Here is a 26902-nt window from a genome sequence, read left to right on the forward strand (position 1 = left end):
ACACATTATTTTTACCATTGGGGTTATAGAGTTGCATGTACTATCTATTTTCCTCTTTTATAATTCTCCAAGACTGTCAGTGAATTCTCCTTTCCAGAGCTGATAAAAATCGTATATTCACGTTTATTTATATTTAATATTTACAATGTCCAAAGATATTTTCTTGCTACAACTTGTATTAAATTGCTATCTCACTTTAGAGATTTGACACCTTCATAAAGCAATAAAGTAGAAACAAAATATTTTGCCGATTCCCCTGAGCATTTTTCATAACCTTATTTCAAGATCAGATTTATTTAGCATCAAGGAAATGAAAAACAGATCATACATTACCCAACAATATCATAATTTACTGTACTAATAAGCACAGAAGAAGCTACTTACTGCCATTACCTGACTGCTTTTTTCCTGATGTGACATTTGGTTGCTGTTAACAGCTGCCATTTCACAAGATCAGATGACCTGTCTTTGTTTAACATCAGTTTCTTTTTTGCTGGCTACCTTGGGATGTTGTTAGCTCCAATTAGAAAAGCTGATTTGCATTAAAACCTCTCTTAATGACCACATTAATTGACTGCAATTAATTACCCACATCTGCACATAACAGTGTGTTGATGAAATAATATGTGTAATTAAAAGTGGATGATGCTAAAAATAATTTGGGGTTTTGATTATCAAATAAACAAGAAGTTTAGTGGATTAAAAGAACATTTTCCAATTAAAATGTACCGGAACATACCAAAGCTTCCAATTTCAAGTAGACCAACTTCTGAAATTTGAAAGACATGTCTGGAAGGACACATGCTGTGTGCATAAGGTGGGATTAAAAAAAAAGTATTAAACCTTAAATTGAAGACATTTCATCTTCATGGAGGTGAGGGATGTTACCATTAATTATTTCACCATATATTCCTAAGGGCTATGTATCTTTGTAGTCCAGATGTAAAATCTGAGTCTTGTTTTCAATGAACATTAATTTTTTCTGCTTAGATGCATCATTCACACCATCGTACTCATTTATATTTTACAGTATCTCTTATTTTGACAATCCAGTCAAGATTTTTTTTTTAATATAATCACTAAAAAATTGGATTACAGAGTTTCCTCTGCTATTCCAAAGGCAAATTTATAATCCAACTTTACAACAGAATTCTCACTTGACTACTTGTAGGGCAGTAATACTCTAAAAGTATTTTCCCTTTAATATAAAAACGGTACTTTCTTGTAAAAAAAAAGCTAGTTTAAATAAGTAAATATATGAAGAGTCTTACTATAAGCAAAAATTCAAAACCCCTACTATTCATTTCAGCTGCAGCAGTACAAAGACTGCCTTTGCTAAGGAGGTATATTGAGAGAGATCAAAAGCTAGCAACTGGAAAAAGCTCTAGCATAGGCAGCTCAGTGCAGATGATGAAATCTTTATGAGTTGATTTCTCATATTCTGGTAAAAGCAGAAGAACAGAAGTTTAAAAAGTAGTTAAAAATTTGATATTATCAAGGTTTTTGTCAGAGTTTATTTTTCTTTAGGGCTTCATGAGATGGTATAGTCTTAACCAGTAGTTATCATTCCCTGTAACCTTACTCCTTTGGCCAATGCTTTGCAGACGTTTCTTCAGAGCATTTTAACAGAAATGGTGGGAATGATTATTCACTGAATTCAAATACTAAGGATGAGAATTCTCAAGGCTGAGAAAGTTCTAAACTCAGTGGAATAAAAATCTATCTTCTTTACCTACAGCGATTCTAAAATCGCCTGTGCAGAGGAAGATGTGTTGGAAATGGGTTCTTTATCTAATTTGCTTGCTCAGACCCACTTTGCAGCTACTTGAGCTCTACTTCCTTCTCAGAAGCTGTTCTACCACCCTGCTGTCATATGATCATATGACTCATAAAAGGGGGTACAGAGGAAGGGCAAAATGAAATGCTTTAGGAAGACATTGCAATATTATATGGGTTAAATCAAAGCTTCAGCTTTGTGTCTTTTTCAGAAGCCAATAACAACACAACAAAAGAGTAAAGGAAAGAAAGTGCCTACACAGAGATTTCACCTGAGCATTTTTCTAACTTCCAGCAATAAGACATTTATGTACTTCTCCTGATTAAGATGAAAATAACAATCAAAACAACATTTTAAGACAAGTGAAATTATCAGTTCTCCATGAAGGACATGAATCAGAGCACCTCATTTAAAATCCATTATAACTCTCATTTTTAAGAAGGGCTTGCACATATTCCCGGGTATTTACTGTTACTGTTGTTCTGGATCTACAGAATATTTTTTTTTTTTTAAAAGAGTACAGATCAGTTAAGTGTACATGGAACTGAATTTACAAACCCAGTAATATCCTGGACGTAAGGAAATTACATTTTTGATAAGTTTACAATTCTAATCAATGAAATTTAGTGTCATATTAGTGAAAAATATCAGTTTTTTTCTACATTGATTTATTTTCCCATCGGAATTGTAGCTGATATCTTCAAAACTCAAGAAACTAATTAAAATTCCCTCTTATTTTCTTCAACTACAAAGAAACTTGTCAATAGCTGAAAATTTTATTTAATTCTTTACAAAGTTCCGTGAAGACCACTACCTCTTATGAATAATTTTACAACTTCAAATTTCCAATAATGAACATAAATAATCTATGTTTCTCTCTACTGCTATTCTTTAATGATGATCAATCACTTTACAAAATTGTTTTAAAGAGATAATCAGTACTTTGAATCAAGACAATAAGGACTGTAAATATATTTGCCTTGGTGAAATTCTGCTGTGGACTTTACTGCAGTTAGGAAGCAATACACAGCTTTAAACCAAAATAGCAGCTTTACTAAAAAGCTCTCAGTTGTCTGACCCAAGTCTATTTAAGCAATTTCACATCTTGGCATCTGTATCTACAAATCAGTTTCTACTGATTCTTGGCTTACAGATCTTATTCAAGCAGACATGCCAACTTAAACATATAAACACAGGAAATGCTAGTCTAGAACAGGCCAACAATCTCTCCAACACTCAGTTTCGAAGCCAAAATCCAACATTTCAGAAACAGTACAAGGTACTTTAGTATGGATTTTTGAAATCATCTGCCTTCAACACAGTTCCTAGAGTAAGGTTGGAAAAACTTGGAAATACAAAATTGAACTTTCTCTTCACAGTTTTACTGCTACTAAATACATTACTGTTACCCATATAAATTGCCAACTGATTTTGGAATCATACCAATTTATTTACCAGCCTCTTTTAGCAGTAGACTCCATATTTTAATCATAATCTGTGTAACACGGCATTTTCTTTTATGAGTTTTTAATTTTCAACTGCATCATCACATTCAATGATGTCTTGTTTTTGTGCCATGAGATAAGAAAAGCAGCTTTTATTGAACATTCTTTGTTTCACTGGTTACTTCATAAATGCCCTTATGAAAATTTTTAATGTTTTCAGCATATCTTTTGTGAGAGATTTTCATTCTTGCTGCTTCTCCCTGAATCACTTCTTGGTCTGTAAGGTATTTTGTGAGATGGTTTAGCCAATACTGTATAAAGTATTTCAGATAATAATGCAAAAATGATTTAAAGGTTTGATACCTTTTTCCTATGAATTTCCTATTTTCTATGAATTTGAATTTCCTTCTACTTAGTTTTTTAAAAGATATTAAAATCTCAAAGTTCTACTGAGCTGTATCTATGGTGATGATAACCTGCCTGCCTTGATTACTTTAATTTTGATCCTTTAAAGCTTAACTGTAGTTATCATTCCTCCCCAATGTACAATCCTTTGCATTTAGCAAAGCTAGATTTTACGTGATGTCATGTTCCACATTTACCCTGTACAGTGGTCCCTAGACCATTATTTTCCAACATAATGGCCACAACACGTAAAACCAGTAAATTGAACACTTTGCTTTGAAAACTGTGGTATTTTCTGCATGTTACCTCTCTGTTTTTCAGGAAAAAGTAAATACGGGATTGCCCATCTCACAAGCTTAAAACTTTCTGAAGCCCCACTCTTTACTAAACCAGTATCTGTATCATTACAGAATTTTGCTCCCGTTATTCACTTCTCTGTTGAGATTATTCGTAACTATAATAAACAACAGACACTAGAACAAAAGCTTTTGAGGTCTCCTGCTGTTAGCCTTCAGCAGTAACAATGATTTTAAATTTAATCATCTCTTTCCTTTCTCTTAGTTTTTATCCAAGCCAATAGCTTCTATTGTAGCACACGACTGCCCAGCTTCTTTAATAAATCTCTTCTATGCAATGCTGCCAAAGTCTAAATTATATGGTTTATTATTTTGTAGCTTAAAGAAACATTCAAATAACTGCAATAAGACAAGATTTTTGTTTTCAGAGTATAAGCATGGTCATATTGCCAGAAAAGTTTCATTGATGTGAACATACTTTAAAATGAAGTATAACAACTTCACTGTACAATGCTTCAATGTACATTCATATGACATCTCAAATACTGTTTTAAATCTCCTGCTTGAATTAGAATTGTTCAAGCTCCGCACAGATCTCAAACTATAGAAGAAATGTGTCTGTGTGCTTGTGGCACTACAGGTGTGCAGGAGTTCTCATGTTTCATTTTAAGACGTTGGGACTCTTAACATGGACATTTACAAAACAATTGTTTGCACACATACTGTATCGACTGTATTCACAGTATTTCAATACAACAGAATACCTGCTTCTTGCACTGCATTTTCCCTACATTTCATTCCTTCCTTCTGAATTTCATCCATATTCAGCACTTGTGTAACTTGTGAGACATCAGAATTGAGCTGGCAGGTTGGAGGAATATCATTTGAGGCCTCATATGGCCCAGGTGTGATAATGCACGTACCTAGAATCAAAAAACATGGGCTTTACTTCATGACACTACGGAATTTAATCTGACTTACATTATTTGGTAGTTTACATATACTTTAGTTCGTATGGCTATAAAAACTGAATAGATTGTGGTAATTTGAAAAGTTTTCTGCAACTGGTCAATTTTTATTGCAAATTTTAAAATTATATTGTGTATAATTTTAGGCCAAAAATTTTGAATACGATTAAAGAAATATACTCTAATGGCTGGAATAGGCATAGAAAATCAACTTCTTTGATTTGTCAAGAGAGCAAACAAAACAATCACTAGATAAATTTTGTTAATTTTTATTACAACTCAGCTTTAATTATAACATGGATACAGTGATTTTCAGATAAAATGAACAGATAAATCTGGTATTTGTACTTATGGGACTGAAGTAGTAAAGAAGTCCCATATATGCAAATAAAGAATTTAACAAGCTTTAATTCCAAACTTTGGACACCTTTACACTTTCAGGATAAACGAAAAAGCTGGCAACCTATATATTCTTGTTGCACCAGGCACTAGTAGAACGTGAACTGATTATCTCTACTTTCCCTTTGATAACCAATATAGACTGAGTTTATAAAAGCTGCTCTCTACAAAGAAAGGAATCCATATCGGAACCATTCCTGATGTTACAATGCAGATTCATTCCAAATTTTAGAAGGCTTGAATATAATAACCTAATGAATTAGTCTATTTTGCAAGGAAAAGAACAGGAAAACACAACCTGAAACCCAAACATAAATAAGGGCTCAGGTATTGAGATTTGAATAAAAAAATTCAAAGGCTTCATGCTGTTTTTCAGCACAAGACATACTTTTTCAACCTTTTTTTTTTTGCCAAGCCCAGTACATTATTTATCTCTGTTGGGCAATACTTAGTGATAAAAACCCATACATAAGTTCTGCATCACTATGGAAACAAGAAACTAGGTGTAGTTTAAGCTTGTATGCTTCAGTGTCATGAGGCAGAAAAGATTAATTATTTCGTCTTCAATCTCAATGATCTCATACAGAAATAATTTCTTCCTATATGTGGTTTCTCCTTTGCATTTACTGTCATTTTAAAAATTCAAAACATACTGTATACTTGCTACTTGAAAAAAGTAACACACTCATTGCACCTTGAAATCCACCACACCAAGGAGTTTGAAGCAAAGAACTCGACCCTTGTCCTGGTTTCTGCTGGCAAAGATTTAATTTTCTTCCCAGTAGAAGGCAGAGGGCTGTGTTTTGGATTTGGCATGCGACCAGTGCTGATAACATATTGATGTGTCCATTGTTGTTCAGCCCCCCAAGCTGCCCTGTCAGTGAGCAGATGGCAGGGGGCACAAGAAGCTGGGAGAGGACACAGCCGGAACAGTTGACCCCAACTGACCCAAAGAATGTTCCAAACCTCATTGCAATTCAGCTAATTCAGCTGTGATGAAATTGTAATGAAAATTTAAGATGGGTCTAGAGAACAAGTTTAGCTGAGGGAACAGGGGTTGTTCAGCCTGGAGAAAGGAAGACTGAAGGGAGACCTTGCAGAGAGGTAGATGCTGGGGTCTTCTTCTAGGTAACAAGCAGCAACACAAGAGAAAATAGCCCCAAGTTGTGCCAGAGGATGTTTAGATTGGATACTAGGAACACTTCATCAAAAGGGCTGTCAAGCCCTGGAACAGGCTGCCCAGGGTGGTGGCAGAGTCACCATTCCTGGTGGTATTTAAAAGCCATGTGGGTGGGGTTCTTAGGGATATGGGTTAGTGATGGCCTTGGAAGTCCTGACTTAACAGTTGGACTCCAAAGACCTTAAAGGTCTTTTCCAATCTAAACAATTCCATTATCCTGATTCTATGAATTGCCTAGATAAGGAAGTTCAAATGCATACAGAAAGTACTAATGCCCACCAGCTGTGTAATAATCATAGAATTGATAATGAAGTAATTAAAAGTGTAATATTTTACTATGCATACAGTTTATTAAAGCTGTCGACTCATTATGTTAACTGCATTTTAGAATTTTGGAACTCATTTAGAATATTTAAGCACATTTCAGAAGCTGTTTAGAATGGAAGGGAAAAAAACAATGCACCAATGGAATTAAATTAAATGAATGCCAGTGAGAGCTTGAACTGCAGCTTCCTGCTGAGAATTTACCATATTCTCTCTGTAGACATTTTTAATTAATATTTTTTCCAACCTTATCAACAAAAAATCAGAGGAGTAAACACAATGTTTGCCTACTCTCCCCTATTGATTTAGTGTTTCCAAATGGAAGATACATTTTGCTACACTTACAACACTGTTAAGTACCCCTCCTTCTGAAACCAGAAAGGTTTTTTCAGGTATTTTCCTTAAAAGCCACAAAATGAAAAATTGAACGAAATAGAAGCTGAGCTATTCCTATGGGTACCTTTAAAATAAGAAAGTGCCAGCTGTTCTTCTGAAATTTCTCCTCTATTACTGCAAATACCAGCGAGAAATGAAGTTCTCTCCTTGGAAAATGATGATTCAGGATTATGATGCAAGTCTGGAGACTGGTAAACTTTGACCAATATCCTGATCTACTACAAAAAACCCTGTCATTTTTCAGCTCACCACCAATATTACTTTTCCAATAAACAAGGCCACATTAGGATAACTGGACATGACTGGAGTTGTTTCTTATAGTTTCATAGCTGTGTTTCATACAATGTTTTGTTGCAATTTTGTCTGCATTATTTCAATAAGAAATCTTTCATCAGCTACTAACATCCAAAATTAAGAAAACAAACGACAAATGTTTTCAGTCCTTCTCTTTCCTCTCAGATACTCTCTGTGGACCCAATATTTTCTGAGCCTGAAAATCGCTGAGCTCTTCCCAAGGAAAACTTTTCAACGGTTTTCTTTTACCCAAAACAACCTTGTGTAAACAATATTCCTTTCCCATAACAACAGGTGTTGTTTGCTATTTCTGTTACTTAGCCAATGGGAGACGTGTCAGCCCTATGGACCAATAACAAGCCTTTTAGTGCTGCATGTTATAAAAGGGCTGAAAAAATTGTAAATAAAGCCTTCTGATTTCTACTGCCTCCTGACTGGAGTCAAGCATCTTTATTTCGTGTCCTGTTGCAACAGCTCTGTTCTTGGCCACAACCTGATTTCTCTCAGCAGAAGATACCCTCATTAAAACAAGCTCTCTACTTGATAAATCTTGCCAGAATTTCTTCAGTAAAATACTTCGAAGTAATTCAGTGTATAAAACACAAGAGTACACACAAATTTAATTAGTCGCCTTAAGTCCAACACTAGCAGACTTAATATGCTGTACTACCACTTTAATTTTTATGAAATCATGTAATCCTTCAAATTTCCAACCTGATGAATAGGAAGCTTTTGATTTTATAACACAAGTAGTTATGATTAAGACTAGATAGTAATTAAAACACACCATCATCCTTAGCTGTATCTTTCGGCTTGGACTTTAAAGTGAAGATCTTTCTTAGCTTACAGTTAGCTGAAATAACAATTCCATCCAAAGACTGGAAGAGAGCTCCTCTGAATATTTCGTAGGTAAATGTTGCCAAGTCAATGCACATATTGCACCACTAGAAAAGAAAAACAATACTCTTCAGTAAAATGCATGAGCTGAGGCTAATACACCTTCTATACAAATAAACAAGATGGCCTTGAGGAGAAATGCAGCATGTGTAAAATTTAGCGGATCAATGGTTGAAATTTTAAGTGAAAAGAAAAGAAAAAACATAATGATTGTACATGCCAAATTTCCTTATAAAGTCAAAGTAGAAATATTATCTTCTAACTGCCAAATAGCAAATATTTTTGAGAAAGAACTGGGTGCATACATTACTGTTCAGGTCTTGAATCTGAAATTTTGAAAGGAAAGTAATATTTGTTTTGAAGACACCAAGCAATGGAATGAAAAATTCAGTATTTAATTATAACTGATACTTCTAGTGACAAGGTTGAGAAATAAAATAATTTGTAGGAATACAATACAGAAAGGTAGTATGTGAAAATGCAACCTATGTTCTGCTGATGGAACAAACAACTTGTTATATGTCCTGATTTATAACCCCTCAAACTGATAATAGCAATCAGCTTGTATATACAGTAAGTTGAACTATCAGAGCCATGTAAAAGATCTATATAATCACTTTAAGCAGTATGCTTCCTCCTTTAAGGAAAAGCAATGATAAAAAGGAAGATAAGCATCAAAGGGAGACAGATAGGTATTCAGATACACTAAGGAACTCTTTCAGGTTGGTCAAGCATTAAGGTTATTAAAATATTTTGTCATTATAAATGATCAGAGCTTCTAGACATATCTGATTCATGCTTTATTATCTAAATTTAAATACATAACTGAAGCTCATCTTCTGCTTGAATTTAACTTGGTGTACATTAATGCACATGTTAATCCTGAAATACCTGCACTAGTCTGACACCAACTAACTGAAATTACACTGAAGAAAAATAATTTAATTTCATTGGGTTTTGAATTAACAGAAACTTCAGGGGTATGATCTGACATATACTCATTTTAAAAAAATCCAACTACTTCTTCCCACATAGCAGAACACTCCTCAATTTTAAGTTACCATAGTTGCTTTCCTTTAACCTATCTCAAAAAAAGTTATAAATTCAGAGTTTTTTTGTAAAATATTCTCTCTCATGTCTAGCCTTAAATTCACAACTGCTTTGTATACTGTTATCTAGTTCTCTTAATGCAAATATATATTTTAAAATATTTGAAATCTAACTACTCTCATATCAAGTTTATTTTCTAAAACAGTATTTAAGACTCAGTCCTTTCATGGTTATATGGTAACCATCAGCCTTTGTATCCTGTCAGCTATTACCATATGTTGTGGTTGGGCATGGGAGAGAGGAATGAAGAGAAGATAATGGTTATTGTTTCGTTTTCATCAGTTTGACACATGGATTGTACTATATATACCAGAATTTAGGAGAACCTGAAGAATGTGAAAGCAGCTATCAGCTACAGTCTACCTGCAGCTTCAGCAAATGTAATCAGAGGTCACTACAAGAGAAGGGACATAGAAGCAGGAGGAGTACTATCATGAAGAAGTATCAGGAACACAGAGAATTTTAGGGAGGCTGGATCAACAGGAGAGGTGAAGAAACATCACAAACAGCAGTAATTTTGTAAAATTAGAATGAATTCCTAATATAAGAAGAAGGACAGAAGAGGTACAGCACTAAGTGGTTCTGCTGCCATCTGGTAAAGGAGACATACACAAGTATCTTCAATCAGTAGGAGCTGACTTCTAAACCAAGCAAACATTTCAAAAAGTTCATAATATACACCAAACATTAGAAAATATGCTCAACCTCAGTCCGGGCAATATTCCCAAGGTACCTACTATTTTGCGCTTGATCATAAACAGAGGAATCTTCGCATGCAAAGGGGTAACAGACAACTCCTTGTGGACCGTTGACAAATACAATCTTCTTTTAATATTGTCAAAATCAGTTATCCTATAAAAGAAAAATCAGGAGAGAATGGAACAGATCTTTGTCAATTCAATAATCCAGTATCTTTGGGAAATCACAAAAAAACCTGTTCATGTGCAGAACCTTTATGTCAGTCGCAGCAAATATGGAATCTAAAAATTCTTTTACAAGATGAGTAATGAGATTTCTTTCTCCAATTCAAACTTCGTGGCTATATCCCTGCATATATAAAATCACTTTGCATGCTAATTTCATTTCAACTGTCTACACTTTTTGCTAGATTTTCACAGACCTTCAAAGTATGAAAGAATTAAATTTGTATGATCTGAGAACCCAGTAGCCTTTAATAATAACACATGTTTTGGCCCCTTAAGCTTGTGTTATCTTGGGGTCTGCTAACTAGAAAAACATTATTTGCTTTCTTTTCCTAAAAATGCCTCTGTCACTGCATATAGATTCTTTTCAGCTTAAAGGTAAATGCAATACATTGTCTGTCTGTTTTACTTCATGAGGACATATCTTCAAAGGTGAATTATAATGCAGAAGTTTATTGCTCACTATTCAGGTCATCTCACAGTGATACCAAGGACACTGAATTTCAACATTTCTAAAAAATTCAGACCAGAGCCATAGTCACAAAAAAATTAGATTTCCATTAAACTGATAAAAAAGGTAATTTTTATGTTGTTCCCTTCAAGCCTTGTTAGCAGCTGTACTGGTTTTGGCTGGGACCTAGTTAAATTTCTTCAGAGTAGCCTGGAGAGTGCTATGCTTTGGGTTTGTGCTGGAAGCAGTGTTGGTAACTCAGAGATGTTTTCATTGCTGCTGGGCGCTGCTTCCACAGAGTCAAGGCCTTTTCTGCTCTGCAACCTCATTTCAGCTCACCAGCCAGGAAGCTGGGGATGTATGAGGAGCTGGGAGGGGACACAGACAGGGCAGCTGATGCCTACTGACCCAAGGGATGTTTCAGACAACACAGTGCCATGCTCAGCAGTAAGAAGTGTGGGGAAGGAGAAGGAATGGGGAAAGTTCAGAGCTATGTTGCTTTCCCACGCAGCCATTACAGAGAATGAAGCCCTGAGCTCCTGGAGATGGCTGAACATCTGCAGGCCCATGAGAAGCCAATGTCTTGTTTAGATTTTGGTTGCATGTGCAGCTTTTTCTCTCTCTATTAAACTGTCTTTATCTCAATGCACAAGTTTTTGCACTTTTACCCTTGTGTATTCTCTTCCCCAGGAGAGAGAGGGGCTGCTGTAGCTCAGCTGCTTCCTGGGGTTAAACCACAACAGCAGCACAACCTTGACATTCTCCATCAGTCCTCCCTTAACACTCCAGAGCACAGATATTACTTTGAAGGCTGCTATCTGGGACAATATGCTTAATGTATAGGGAAACAAAGATTAATTTACCTATTATTTTTGAACAAGCCTGTTTCTAACAGATGGGTATTTCTCGGTAGTTAACAGCCCCTCCGAGAAGATGACAAATAATTATAATAAACAACTTTTTGTCACTACGTAGTGTTGCTAAAAGTAATTACTCTTAATCATTCAAATGCTGGGTTTTACTTCAAAATAGTGACACTGCTCTGTAGACTTTTTTTTTTTAATGTATTATTGAAAACACATTTTCATTAGCTAAGGACTACCTGTCCTATACCTGTAGCTTAAATCATGAAATGTCATCACCCAAAATTTGCAGAATAACACCCTAAAACATTCATAGGTTTCCTTACATCAACCTAGGAGGACATCACTTTGGGGAAAATTATGTATTTTAGTTATTTTTGCCAGTTTTGGAGTTTAAGATATACTCCGAGTATGTAAAAAGGTTCTACCAGTACAGGCAATAAAAATACATAAGCACCTTCTTGTTCCTCCATAGTTATTAAGACCATCATCCAAACCAAACCGTTCACCAGTATTCCAGAACTTGCTGATTCCTTCCCCTCCCTTGCAGATAACCTGACGTTTAATCTACTCATCTTCACAACATGGGTGGGCAAAGAAATCCAATGGGAAGACTACTACCTATTTCATTTTGACTGGCAGTTCCTCTTATAAATTACACGCACTTGAAAAGAGGAAATTTCACTACTGTGCCAAGAAAAAACCATTAAATCCTTACTATTGCCATTGTTTGACATGAGACACTCCAGAATCAGCTGCACATATTTTTTATAAATGGAGAAATTATACCAACTCCTTGAAAAGTGATTTCATCAGAAAACCTCCAAGTGTCTTACAGTGCTGGTACCTGGGCTTGACCTTACTTTTGAAGAAGTTTAAGGAAGATGTGAAATAATTCCCTTAAGATCACCTGCAAATGGGCCACATAGCTAAGCCTTTGACCCAGATGAAGGCATAGTTCCACCTTTCACTTTACTTCCCATATGGCCTTTGGTGAAAAACCTATGAATCTAGTTTCCAGAAACTCTTCACTCTAAATCTTGGGTGTTCAGAAGTGCTAAAAAGTTGGTGTACCAAAGAAGTCCAAAGTATTGGAGCAACGGTTGCTTGAAGCTCCCTGGATTTCCTGGTTAGAGCTGAGCAATTGTGCTGAGAAATCAGGCAGTTGCAATAACCTGAGTACTGAGAAACAAAACTGCTATCCCTGCTGAACCTATAACAGCATAATTCTCAATAGAGATTGTTGCTTTAAATGAGGCTATAACAGAGCAGTAGGAGCCTAGAATTAAGTCATGCATATCTCCAAACTGGCAATAAAACCTAAGTTCACTCTATACCATCAATTCGATATGTTTAAATTTTATTATTTATTTCTTATATGAATATGTTTATCTCTCTCCCCCATGAAAAAAAATAAGTACCTTGGTTATAGAAAGGCCATTGGTAAATTACAGCTCAGTTACATTCCAAAATGTAACACTGAACACATTTGTTTAGATCAAAAGACATACATTTATATCAGACTCTGTCATGTAAGTCTAAAATAAGACTTTTTATGATGATAGATGTGCCATAAGGAAGGGGCAAACCTGAGATGCATAGATATAATCACTCCTAAAGAAATGTAATTTATTTCTGTAAATACATTTAAAACAATAAAAATACTTATATTCCACAGGCACAAGTAGGTGTAACATTCAAACAGGGAAATTAAAAAAAGAAGAAGATGGCCTTAAAGTTATATAAAATAATTTATTTCCCAGGAGAAGGAAGATCATTATTTAAGAGTTAGTGTAACTTTTAAACTTTTCAATTACATTGCTTATAGGAAAATAAAAATAAAGGAAAGGTCTGGAGAAACTCTCTTCTGAAATAATCCAGACAATGGGAGCTAGAACATCAGATCTCTCAGTTGCAAAATGACTCCAGAGTACTTCTGGTGAAACTCAACTTCTTTTTCCCTGCTATCCAAAATCAGAACTTACGTTAAACCTACAATGGCAAGAAACATCTGCAGCACACATCTTGATTTTCAAAGATGAATTTAAAAAATCTATATGGGAGTTAATGTATTTTTATTATGTCTGTGCTTGAGTATTTATATGTAAGGGTCAGACATGATAGAAAAGTAATGAGACCATGTTGAGAAAAATGAGGTAGTCAACAAGAAAATCAACCTCATTTATAATAATATTCCTGTGATCAGCAGGTGCATAACTCCTCCAGCTATGGTCATTAACTGCATTCATTTCACACTTAACATCTACATTTGCAAACCATTTGAAAGTAAAATTACCTTCCAATTCAATTTTCAATTTTATTTTACATCTTCAAATTTGATTGACTATTTTCTTCTCAATGGTAACTATAGTGAGATTGCAAGCAAATGGTAGCAACTACCCAAGAGCAAAGATATATTCATCTGCTCAGATTGCCTATTCACTTTGCCTCTGTATGGATAATAATTTATAACCATTTCTTAATGTTCAATTCAAGGCTAAAAATGAACTTAGAAAAAACAATACCGAACTGTTGAAGGGATGCTTCATGTGTCAGGATCACTTGGTCATCAAATGAAAGTGTTTTTCCTCTTTATAAATGATGTAACCTGGAAGTTTACCAAACACGAAAGCAGGTATTTCATCCATGATGCTAAGCTAAGAGCAACTCCCATGTGATTTAATACTAAGAGAAATCTCTTCGTATCCTGGTCAAAATCCAGACAGAATTCTCTGCTAAAGCTTCACTATCAGTACATTAGTATATTAGTACTTAACAATTGTAGTACCATTTTCTGCGTAAAAGGCATGTGCTTCCTAAACATTATATAGTAGCATCATTATCATCATCATCACCTCCACTTTAAAGACAGAAAACAAAGGAATAGCAATTGTCAGCTGATTTGCTATGCTTTCAGATTCTGAAGTTTTCTTGTTGAGGAGCACCCTGTACTCCACATGCATTTTTTTTTACATACTTGTAAATTGGTCTTGTAGGAGATACTACATAACTGAAGTGGCTGCCTGATGATCGGCAATCCAGAGCACTGTACCCTGCTCCAATAAAACCAGATGTAGTTACATTTAAAATCAATCAAATCTCTACAAAATAAGAGACGTGGAAGATGTCACCAGACCTAGAGAACAAGTTGTATTCTGTACTGGAATTTCCTGTTGACAGTGTTTTTTCTGGAGAGCATTAAGAAAAAAACTCCACAAAGTGCCCTTAACCAGTATCCATGAAGAGAGAGTAATACAAGTGGCAGGCACAAAACAAGAATTTTCAAATCTAGTGTTAGAATGGAAGTCTTTCAAAATATGAGCAGTAATGAAGAAATGGTGAATCCTGACCTCTCCCTACAAGATACTGACATGTTTTTTAGATTTTTTGATGCTATGGTACAATTTCAAGGTCTGTTTCCTCACATCAGCTGCTCTAATCATTTTGCCGTAAAACTGTTCATTACAAGATGTGCTAATTTCATGTGATACCCAACACTGAGAAAAACCATATTAGAAACAAAGAATGACCATGACTGGCATTACAGTTCTTTAAGAATAAATGTTTGAGTGATTGTCAAAATGCCAAGCAGAAGTATTAACACCCACATGGCCACGTATTGGGAATTAAAGCAAAAATGACAACACAAGTCAGGTGCTGTTTTCTTTTACATGCAAATATTGTTTCAAACACTGAGTAACCTTTTTCAGAAAAGTAGCAAAATCCATAACAGTGAAGATTTAACAACTGGCAACTGCATTTGCAGCAGACAGCTATGTTCAGCATTACTAATAGCTTTGCTATTATTTGCTCCAAAGAAGCTGCATAAATTACATGCTCTCTACCTTAGTTGTGATTTTATTATGCTTCATCAAATTTTTCATCCACAATCTATTTTACACATTTTTACGCAGATCAATACATTGAATGTTAATGTGGTGGTATTCATCTAATCATGCCATATAAAAAAGTATCTAAAATTCTATTTAAATTTCCTCTGAAGAAAAGATAAACCAGCTAATATAGACAGTAGTTTGCACATTTCAGTATTTATGGCAGGAATCTCGCATGAGTGGTTGACAGCAGCAAGTTAGAAAGTTTGGCTCAGCTGATGCCAGCAGTGATGGATGGTCTTGAAGAAATTCTTGTTTGCTGACCAAATCAATCACTGAACAGAACGCAAAAGAAGATGAAGCTCAAACTAAATTCCTATTTCCATTTCTCTGCAGAATGGGAGAGCAAGAAATGTAACATAAAGCCTCATGCCCAGCTATTACAAAACTTCTCAGTGATTTTTACATAAAGTAAATTTCATAGCTTGGCACGCTATCAATTTTCACTTGAAGCTGCTCAAAGATTCAGCACTAAGTAGTCAGGCTGTGTAAGAAACCATCTTTGAACATTAAACTTCAGGAAGCAACAACAGCCTCAACATTCTGTCCGCAAACAAGCACGAGATTTCTTTCAAAACATCTTAAAGAAGGGAATTGAACAACAGTCACATGAAGCAAGAAGGACTTGTCTTTATTATTTGCTGGATTACCTTAAGTCTCCTAGGATAAAATAATGCATTGTCTATTCTGCAAGTCTTGAAGGACTTTACGGGTACAAATAAGTTACAGTTGATTTTAAATACAAAACTCAGTATTAAAACTAGTTTAAAAGAAGTTTTATTAACTTTTTCATACAGTTTTACTAAGTGGGGAAAGCTGATATTGTACTTTTAAGACATAAACACCTTCATTCAAAGTAACTGGAGCTACAGAGAAAATATACAGTTAATACAGTTTACATTATCTGCATTATATAATAATATAGTATATGGTACATTTTATATCCATATATCTATATATCTATATCTTAAATACAAAATACATGTATTTAAATCTATACAAGTACCTAAGAATATTATAAGGACATATACTTGCTTTTATAAGAGGGACATAGTAAAGGTGGGAACAGGAAGTAGAAAGAAAAGATGAAGAAAATGTCAAGTCTAAATATAAACTGGAAAGAGAAAAGGCAAATAATAGTGGGAGAGGTGATAGAAAATGGTTTTATTAAAAAAAAAAAAGGAAGCAATGAGAAAAATAAAATTAATAGAAGTAGAAAGAGGTTCTTGTTAAGAAGGTAAAAAATACCCAAAAGAATCAAACCAAACATGACACTACAGGAAAATCTGAATTCCCGCACCTGTCGTTAAATCTCTGCCCCTGCCTACAGAATGTCCATGAGAAGCAAATCTTGGTTTTGGTTTGGTACTTGGAGTTTGGTTTTTGTTTGCTGCATGACATACCCTGTTTTTTCTGTCCCTTTAAATGCAAACTTACAGAAAGTCAAACAAAAATAAAATCCTTCTTTCACTTTACACAATTTAATTGCTAATTTAATTGATATCATTCAACCCATCTTTTCTTGAAGGGCCTCTAATGGCCTAATATTTCTTTTGTTAATCCAATCCCAGATATTCTATGGGCTACAAAGCTGAGCGAGTTGTGCTGTCTATAGATAAACAGATGGTGTCACTAGGGTAGAAATGCTGTCAAAAGCCTGACAACTGCCCAAGTTCAAAACTCTATTAAATAATTTCATACCTAACCAATAAAAAAATCTGTTTCTGCAGTATCTCTCTTTCTTCACAGTGTGGAAATAATTATACCAATTGAGAACCCATTTGTTTTTCTAGCTTCTTAGCTTTTGTTTGGTTGTGTTTTTCTCCCCTAGTTATTAGAATATGTATTTCTTTTTTGCCCAGGACCAAAGGGCTCTCTCTTAAGACTTATGAATAAGTCTCTCATGAATTTTCAGGCAGTCCTCACGCACCAGTATTTTCACATGTTTGATAAATTTGTGTCCCATTTCTTCAGATTTTTCATCATCTTCATTCAAGATTTTTTTGAGTTTGTTCTGTCTTCAAAGGAATGTCAGTATTTAAAACATCTAAGAAATAATGATCTCATTAGCTTAATTACTTTTTATTGCCTTGACAAGTCACCATGCTTTAATGCAAAATATGCCACCATAATTAATGACTGCAATCAAGAATTCACTTTAAGTATTCAAGGAAATTTCATGCATCTTACAGTAACTCAGTGGAGAAGTCTTTTCCCAATGGCACAAAAATCTGGAGTGTCAGAAATTGCTGCACCAGTCCCACTAGAAACAGGGAAAAAAAAAAAAAAAGTGCTGTGTGCATGCAGATGCACATTTCACTATCCAGTATTTCCATTTTGTACCAAATGCTATGCTCCTACAACACTATTTCCCCCAAGGTTCACACAACATATGAACACAAGAAAAACCTGAAGAAATACAATTTAAACTGCAACAATAGCATTGTTTCAAAAATCTCAGCTGTGGCTTTGGTGGAATTCTCAGGAAAGGAAAAGAAACTATTTTTTTTTTTTTTTCTTCCCTTAAAATTTTTGAGCTCCAACAGCATGAAGACAATAAACATCCCGTAAGAATTATAAAATAAAGTAATATTTTCCTATTAAGATTATCTAATAGTCATGTTAAACTTGCACTCATATTGGTGACAATGCATACCTTGCTAAGCTACTTCAAAAAAACTCTTGGGTAAGAATGCAAATCAGATCATGACAACATTGCTAAGTGGAGGCTTCTGATTTTTTGAATAATAGCAAAGGAGTTTGATTGAGGAAACAAACAAAAAATTCAGGTAGATCCCTATCATGGGAAAACAGTAAAAGGCTGTCTGAATTGAACCATATGTTGTTTTCTTAGATATTCCATCAGGGACGATACAGGCTGCTTTTCCTTGACTTCACAAGCCTGAACAGCAACACTGGCTCCTCTTCTAAAGAATGACAAATCAGAACTTTCTTCTTTTGAGGGCCAAATGACACCTTAAAACTTCAAATTAGATTTGCAAATATAGTATATTTTATTTTGGAAGAGTACACAAAGCTCCAGTGCAACTGGGAGACTGTATACTTGATTAATTAAATACTTGAGGTACATACACCTCAAGAGAGGAAGAGACCAAGACAGAAGGAAACAGAATGGTAACAGATGGAAACCTGACTGCAGTATTGCAGCACTACCTAAAGTAAATTTAAAACCAAACTATTTTTAGCAGTGATTACCCACACAATTAATTCTTAATCCTAATTTTAATGTTTAGCAACAGTTAGCAATTCTTTTTTCTTTTAATTTTTTACTGTTACTTGCTATAGTAGTTTATTATGACATGGAAAATGAATTAGTTTGGTTTCTCAAAAATACACATTGCATTACTATATATTTTAATGAAGGTAACAGCCAATTTCTTTTATGAAAATCAGACTAAACTTCAAGGCCTTACAGGGTGACCAGCCCAAAGTTTTTTTTTTTACTGCTAGTACTTATTTGATACAAAAATAAAAAGTCTTCAAAAAGTAAAATGAGAAAGGGGACAGGAACCTAGTTCACATCCATTAATGCCAGTAGAATTACTGACTTTAGTAAGTGCTGAATGGAGTCAGAGGGTATTTATCAGACATTGGTCTGTAGCAGGATCAGGTATAGAAATGAACTTGGCAGCACCAGGACATGTTAGATCTTCCCTAGAGTATTTACTCTAATATGGCATTTCTCTAAGTTTTACTTATTTGTAACTGTCCTGCTAAAAAGTTAATGAAAAAGCACTTTTCCTATGCTGAATTATGCCTGAACTAAGGAAGAATAATGTAAGTTTTGCATTCCAATATAAGATTCATGTAATAATCAGAACAACATCACAGAAATTTAAGTCTTTGATACTCACAAGTTTGTTTGGTTGTCCTTGGTAGCTTCATTTTGTTGATTAGACTGTTTCCTTCAAGTACAAAAACAAAGCCTTTTAGTTCTTTGTCATATTCCTACAAAAAGGAACAACAAAATAAGCATCCTGACAGAATTCTCCTCCTGACAACCAACCATGCTGCTAACATGCAAAGCTATTTTTTTTTAATCAGAAAATGCAGATGGCACTGCAAGTATAACTGGTTCACATATGATGGCAAAAATATAATCCACCCAAGTATGTCCTTTACTTGTGTGTTTTATGAACAAATAATGCTGACAAACAGGACTCATGATTCAGAGAGCAAAGCTCAATTTATTGGTTACCAGAGTACCAAAATTACTTCCTAAATATTTAAACTGTAAAATTACACTGACCAACTCAGTCAGCAAGCAGGCATATAGAAGTAATTTAAGTAGTCATTAAGTCTGCCATAATGACAGAACTGCAAGTGACAACTCCACTGTCAGGTCAAAGCCCTCATTACCTTCTAATTTTTAGCTTCATTCACATTTTTCTGGTTTATACTCTAGGTTTTATAGATTTCTTTAAAAACTTACTTTTGATATAGCTGATGGGTGGCCAAAAATCTTCCATTTTTCTCCTGGGTTCCTGCCTTGAGCACTGAATATTTCAACAAACGGGCCCCCCTGTGATAAAATGGTTTAAGGATACATCATCCAGTCAAATGCTCAGCACTAAATTCTCAATGGTCAAGATGAGAACCTAAGAATCCTTCTGTATCATGCTGTTACCACAGTCACTATTACTGATCAGTCAGACAGCAGAATAGCAATAACAACTTCTAGACTACTATAACATATCAATTCATGTACTCAATTCTTGGCTTTACTAGAGGATCAGAAGATAAAATTGAAGGAATACCATGGAGTATTTTAAATTTTTTTATCTATAATGTCATTCTCCAAAAAGCAGAATTATTTTAAATATTCTAAAACCATGCAAGAGATGACTAATTCATATTTGGATAAGACCTATTTCTACAATTTGCTACATGAAGTGAGTTTTAAAACATGCTGCTAAAAAAATAAAAGGTGTTGCAGATTGAATGTTCTGTCTGATTTCCAACGGAAATGAAGTTTACACCATTTGTCAACATACGTGAACACCTCTGCTTACATATTTTATAACTTTTCTACTAGTTACCAAATTCCAGCCTGATTTGACCAAACAAAAATTTACTAACTTTTCTGGGCCATTTTAAGTGGCCTGGTAGTAGATCTGTTCCAGTCAGCATCACCATGGAAAGGGTAAGGGCTACAGCCTTCATAATGCAACAGGGAATTATTACTGGAAAAAGGTTATTATGGATGTCCCTGTCAGGTGAAAATTCCTGACAACAGAGCATGTGCCCTATTGGACATCAAGGAATCTAAACACAGGCTCTTCGGGAGGTTTATTTTATTACCTGTGCTTAGGGAATTACTTGCTTCTAGACTTTTGCCATTTGGTGTCGCATTTTTTGTGACATCTGATGCACCCAGCCTACAGTTTGCTAAGTCTTTTTCAGCAGCATGGTTGACCTAATCAATCATTACAACTCTGCCATTCCCTTCTAATTTCTAGCTGCCTGCACTCCCCAATTTTCTTTATGCTCAGCTGCCCAAGCAATTGCCTGCAAGTCAGAATGAGCAAGAGGGGCAAGCAAAAGAAATGCACCTCAGATTAGTTTTTCAGAGAACATCAACTCTGCACTGTATATGAATTAGGTATTTTCCTCTGCCCACACACACCTGGCAGCTCCAGCCCCACGACTGATCCAGTGACAGGACTTAGTAAGTTCTAAGGAAATTCAAAATGGCATTATATAAACTGCACTCAAGGTATTTTTTAAACTTACAATGGATGAATTTTTAAAATACGGTATACTATCAATTTCCAAGTTACCTGATTTGCTTAAGGACTACAGAATCAAGCTCTCAAAAAGTTAAAGATTTTTAACTGCCAAGTTGTGTGTGCTTGCAGCCAATCTTAAACAAGTAGCTTTTTCTTCCATCTTTACAAATACATTTTGTTAATAGCACAGCCCTTGAGTTGGCCCTGATTTTAGGTTAAATGGAACAGAACATGGAAAAATACCAGACACGTGATGGGAAAATGTCAAGCAAACAGTGATGCAAGAAGCTGACGACAAAAGCTACAGAAGTGCTGTGGAGGATAGTTGGGTCTCATGGGGGGCCCAGTGAAGTTAGGCAAGAAACTGCCAAACTCCACAATCAGCTGGAGGGGAGTATGGGGCATCTTTGGGGGAGCACAATCCTGCAAAGCCAGTGGCAGATAGGGGGCAGAAATTCCATGAAAAGCTGGGACAGCCAAGGGTACAGCAACAGAAATATCAATTTTGAGCACAGAAGTAGCACATCTGGGACCAGTGGAGAAAATGTAGTTGGGGTGGGTTGTTCTCTTGGGATGGGACTGGTGCAGAGAAAGGGTGGCAAAGTGTGGTGGAAAGAGAGACCAGGAAAGAGTAAAAGGGATAGTGGACTTCCAAATAATGTGACTGTTGTTGTCACAAGCTTGTGCTGGATGAAGGGAATAAACTAACTTCCTTTTCTGACTACATCTTAGGAGTTGGGACTCCTTACGTGACTGCATGGAAGCAGATGTGCCTTCCCTGGCCCACAAGGATAAAGAACAAAAGCCATTCGCAAACTCATTTTGTGCCTGCTCTAGACCTGACAGCATCAGCAGCTACCCCATTACTTCGTAACACATCTATAAAAATACTGAATTATGAAACACTTCAGAAAACTCCCATAGCTGGACTTTTTGCCTCTCAGGATAAGCTATTTTAATTGATCTCTCTCAGAGATGAAATGAAAATGGGTAAAAATTAGAATTATTTCTGCTTTACCTGATAGTAGTTTCTGAACATTTTTCCAGCTTTCACAGACAGAAAATAATTTCAGCTTCTCAACCAGAAAAGACACTTGCAAGCTATGCTGAAAAACAAATGAACAAATTATATAGGATTTGACATAAATAAAATCCTATAATGACACTTCAGCCATATTTTACAATATGTGAATACTATTATAAAGTACTTTTCTGAGTAGAAATGTTTATCAATTGCATCAGAATGCTACTGCAAAAGAATTAACACAAAATTAATATTAATATTGACGCTGTCTTGGAAAACATTTTCTTTGTGCATCAAGTACTCAGGACTGCCTTTTCTTATGTTCCAAGTAAAATTAGTAATTTAATGTCAGTCCTTATTTTTAATCAATGAAGACTTCCCTGTTCTTTAAAAACACTAAAAATCATCTTTAACACATTATTTTTATTGTTCTTTGTTCTCAAGTGGTCACTGGAAAACATCAGAATCTATTCAAGAGGAGCTTAACATTCAATATAGAAAAGTAGAAACATGGAACAGCTGCAACAGAAATCTCTCCATCTAGAGGTATTTGGCAGAGACTTCTGAGACAAGTTATCTCCTTTCACATTCAGCACTCTTCTTTGAGGATGATTACCGTGAGACTCAAACCAAGCACTCCAGTTATCTGAGGGCTGCTCAAGTCACTGTGAATTAAGAGATGTCTGCAGTTATAGAATTGGAACAGTGGAAAGGGAAAGAACTGACTCTGGAAGCTTCCCATGTTCCTCTTTGATCACACTGCGTGTCTGGGGGCTCACCTGGTGTCAACAGAAAGTGGAGAGACCCTGAACAGAAAAGGAAATTGTCACTCTCCAAAGACGGGGAGAAGCAGCCACTAGGGACAAGAAGCACCTTCACTGAGAACTGAAAGTGCTCCTCAACTCACAGAAGAATCCTTTCACAAGACTCTGCCTCACTTTTATTTAATATCGTTTGTTCTGTTCATCTTCATTTTGGGTACAAACAACTTAAGAATTAAATTAATTACTGGGTATGTTCTCAGACTGCAACCAGCTTTTTAACAAATAGAAACAATATACTGACCAGGTGATTATAAATACAGCTTCTCATAATGAACAGTTCAGCTCTCACAACCAAAAAGTAACAAAGTTTAAAAAAAATTATGAAAATACTTATATTACTACAAGTGAACTAGAAAATCAGTGACAATATGCATGAGTTCACGAAGAATAAATCCATCTAAAGGATTAGGGCAGCATTTTATTTGAAAAAAGTAAATAACTATTCATTTTTGAAAACATGATGAAGTTTATTGATATTTATCCACATTTACTTTAATCAGCAACAATTAAATCTTAAAGTTATCCATAAATAAAATAAAAATGGAAAAAAAATAAGATACTGTAAATTTGTGCCATGCTGTTGCCAGAAATATTAGCTAATTTAATTTTTTTTTATTATAAGGAAAACGAAATTTAAACCCCATAGCATTTGTAACAGGCCTATCAAAACTTGTAATTAGTATTTTGATTGAATTTAACTAATATTGTCACTGTACTTCTAAAACACCAACTGTATGGTTCTGTTTGAGGCAATTTTCTATACACATTTTCCACTTGTTGGCATATTTTTTAATTACTACATTAATAGTTTTATTGAGCTACTTATGAACTAGACATTTTAGAAATATTTTTTAAAGAATGCACTTTTAAAGCAAGACTTTTCCTTGTCTCTAAATATTCAGCATAAAGATCCCTTATTTCTGAAATCACTGTCCAGTTTTCTGTCTGCAGCCCTATCTTTGTTACTATCTACAGCCTTTAAACAAGTCAGAACTACTCAAAATTGTATAATTCATATCTTAGTGAGAAGTAGTGGCACCATGAAACTCATCTCAGTGACCGACTGTTCTGATTCCCTTTTCTAGAGCAGGATGTGAAGGACCTGCAGTGAACGAGGGACAGGAGCCAAGCCCTCCTGCAGGACAGATTTACGGTGGTGTATCCCTGTAACTCACACTCTGAGGCACTTGGCATTCTAGGACTGAGGATTTCACCATCACCCAGTTTTTGTTTATTATCAATTTTGAGTGAAGGAGATGCAAAGGAATACACTGCTTTTTTTCCTTGGGTCAAAGCACTTTCACTAACTTTTGCTTTAAAGACCAGTTTCAGATTTGCCAAGCATCATGCACCTAGCACAGCCCTGAGATATTCTGCAGTTCTGTTATGCCTTATAACATCTCAGGAAAAATATTAGGACTAAATAAATGTAAGGAATTCTTATCTAAAAGTCACTATATAAAAAGTTTTAAGTTCTGAGACTGAAAAAAATAACTAATCTTTTTGAGGGACTACTACCAGTATTCTGGTTTAAAATTTGTCATCAACGCACTTGTGTTTTAAACTGATATTCATATGGACAAGGTAGCTTATCTGCTAATTTGCAGAATATATTTTATGCAGACTCAGAAAACTGATGACTGTTGTAGGTACCAAATTCATAACCAGGTGGCTCTTCCTAACTTCAGATGAAGGTAAATTAGACCCAAAGTTAAGAAGCATTTGTTTTTGGACAAGTCATTCAGCTACAAAGCTGATTATTGTAAACACCTCTGGGAATCAGCGAAATGTCAGTTTGTTTTTCATTAAGGCAGGAAAAATACTGGAAGTGACATTGCAATGCATCTTTGCTCTTATATGGCTTAATTATAACTTACCAAATTTCGTTACTACAAATGAAGACTGGAAATTACCTTGGCTATTAAGATTGGTAACCACTAAAACCATTAAGTGAATGACATATTTGTCATGTAATCACTGAGGTAATGTTAAAAAGTGCTTTTATTATGCATCAAGTATTATTGTCTTTAATTACAGTAGGCTATTCTTAAAGGAGAGAACGGTCTGGAAAATTGATAGTTGTAGTATTTTTCCTCTTTTCACTTTCTTCTTCCCAGTCACTCCAGAAAGTCTAAAAATCAAGAATACTTAAAATCCAGAGGGACTATTAAAAAAAAAAAATCAACAGCAATTTGAAATGCAAGTCCTCATTTTTTTCCATCATTATCAAGTAAATAGGTATTTTCTGATGTCTTTGTAGAATGCCATAAACTAGTAGCTTTCTCATTTTTCAGTTACAGATCAAAGTTATTTTTTTATTGCCCTGAATCGTGTACTTTAGTATGTCTGATCAACTGGAAATACAGGCCTAAAGTATCAGTCAATGACAAATAATGAAGAATTTAATTTATAAAGTTAAGCACCAAGGAAAGATATTTATCTTTAAATAGATTCCTGTCCGAATTTACCTTGTGATGTCTTGGTTTGTGCAGTGACTTTGATTATTAGTTTCACCACGCTTCTCACATCAACAATAAAGTAGCAGTATCCAAAGGACCCCTTATTCCTTCCATTCACACAAGCCACTGAGGACTCTGCAAAAGTATCTCCATTCTATGACAGCTTCTTATGTATATTTCAACAATATTTGGTGTTTATGTAGCCCCCGATCCAAACAATTGGTCCTTTGAAATTAACAAGCAAAACAGCCTATTTCACTAACAGCAAATGTAAACAGACCTTCATGCTTTCCTAATTTAATTACTACTAAACACTGTTCTAAATCCAGGAGAGACAGGGATGGACAGACTCACACAGACCTAAAATCCTTCATGGTCATGGTTACTTCCTCGCCTTAAGAGGCACTATTTACATAACTATATGAATACAAGCTCCTGATCAATATCTCAGTGCTGGAAAAGCTACATTTATTTAAGATTTTTTTATTCCAAAGTCATATCTGTGAAGCAAAATAGAGTGAATTTGCACATACTACTCATTTGCATAGAAAAATGACACGAATGCACTATTTTTGGCAGGGCACACAGGCTTAGACCCAAGACTGTTCATACATATAACTCATCATCATGGGCTCAAAGCCAGAGCTGATTTATGGTGGCTGGGACACGCCAGGGAAAGCAGTTCATCACTGATGAAGGGTTTTAGTATCTCCCAGACAAATGAATTCCACATATTAAATATTTAAAGCTGAGTTTGTAACACCACCATATATTTTCTCAAAATACAAGTTAGCATAATAGATGGGCAGAAAGACCATTAATAAGCTATTGCAAGAATACTGGTGCTCCAACGGGCGAAGCGGCACAGCTTTTATGCACAACGTGCAGAATTAAGGGCGGAAAAAACACCTTAAAATCGAGGCTTTCGCTTTATAAAAATTGGACGGCAAAACGCTTTGACACAAGACCCACGACCACCTGCGGCCCCCCCCGCTTCGCTGCGCAGCTACAGCGGCACGGCCCCCCCGCCGGAGCCGGAGCCGGGGCCGGGGCTGGGATCAGGATGGGAGCCGGGGCCGGGATCAGGATGGGAGACGGGGCCGGGGCTGGGATCAGGATGGGAGCCGGGGCCGGGATCTGGATGGGAGCCGGGGCCGGGATCAGGATGGGAGCCGGGGCCGGGGCTGGGATCAGGATGGGAGCCGGGGCCGGGATCAGGATGGG

General features: G+C 35.5%; 1 protein-coding gene across 1 annotated transcript in view; it reads right to left on the reverse strand.

Annotated features, from left to right (window-relative positions):
* Positions 1 to 25743, reverse strand: part of CFAP20DC (CFAP20 domain containing) — a 66424-nt gene extending 40681 nt beyond the window's left edge. Inside the window, exons 1-8 of the mRNA XM_066195599.1 lie at positions 25688 to 25743; positions 22390 to 22477; positions 20075 to 20164; positions 19497 to 19590; positions 17812 to 17884; positions 10229 to 10343; positions 8272 to 8428; positions 4688 to 4846 (exon numbers count right to left, since the gene is read on the reverse strand). Coding sequence (XP_066051696.1) covers positions 4688 to 4846; positions 8272 to 8428; positions 10229 to 10343; positions 17812 to 17884; positions 19497 to 19590; positions 20075 to 20164; positions 22390 to 22410 — 709 coding nt within the window. The 5' untranslated portion in view covers positions 22411 to 22477; positions 25688 to 25743. The remainder of the gene's footprint in view (positions 1 to 4687; positions 4847 to 8271; positions 8429 to 10228; positions 10344 to 17811; positions 17885 to 19496; positions 19591 to 20074; positions 20165 to 22389; positions 22478 to 25687) is intronic.
* Positions 25744 to 26902: the final 1159 nt, after the last annotated feature.

This window comes from Chamaea fasciata, unplaced genomic scaffold (assembly GCF_029207755.1).
Source record: "Chamaea fasciata isolate MVZ Bird 193981 ecotype frontalis unplaced genomic scaffold, bChaFas1.0.hap1 SCAF_13, whole genome shotgun sequence".
In the NCBI taxonomy this organism is placed as follows: Eukaryota; Metazoa; Chordata; class Aves; order Passeriformes; family Sylviidae; genus Chamaea; species Chamaea fasciata.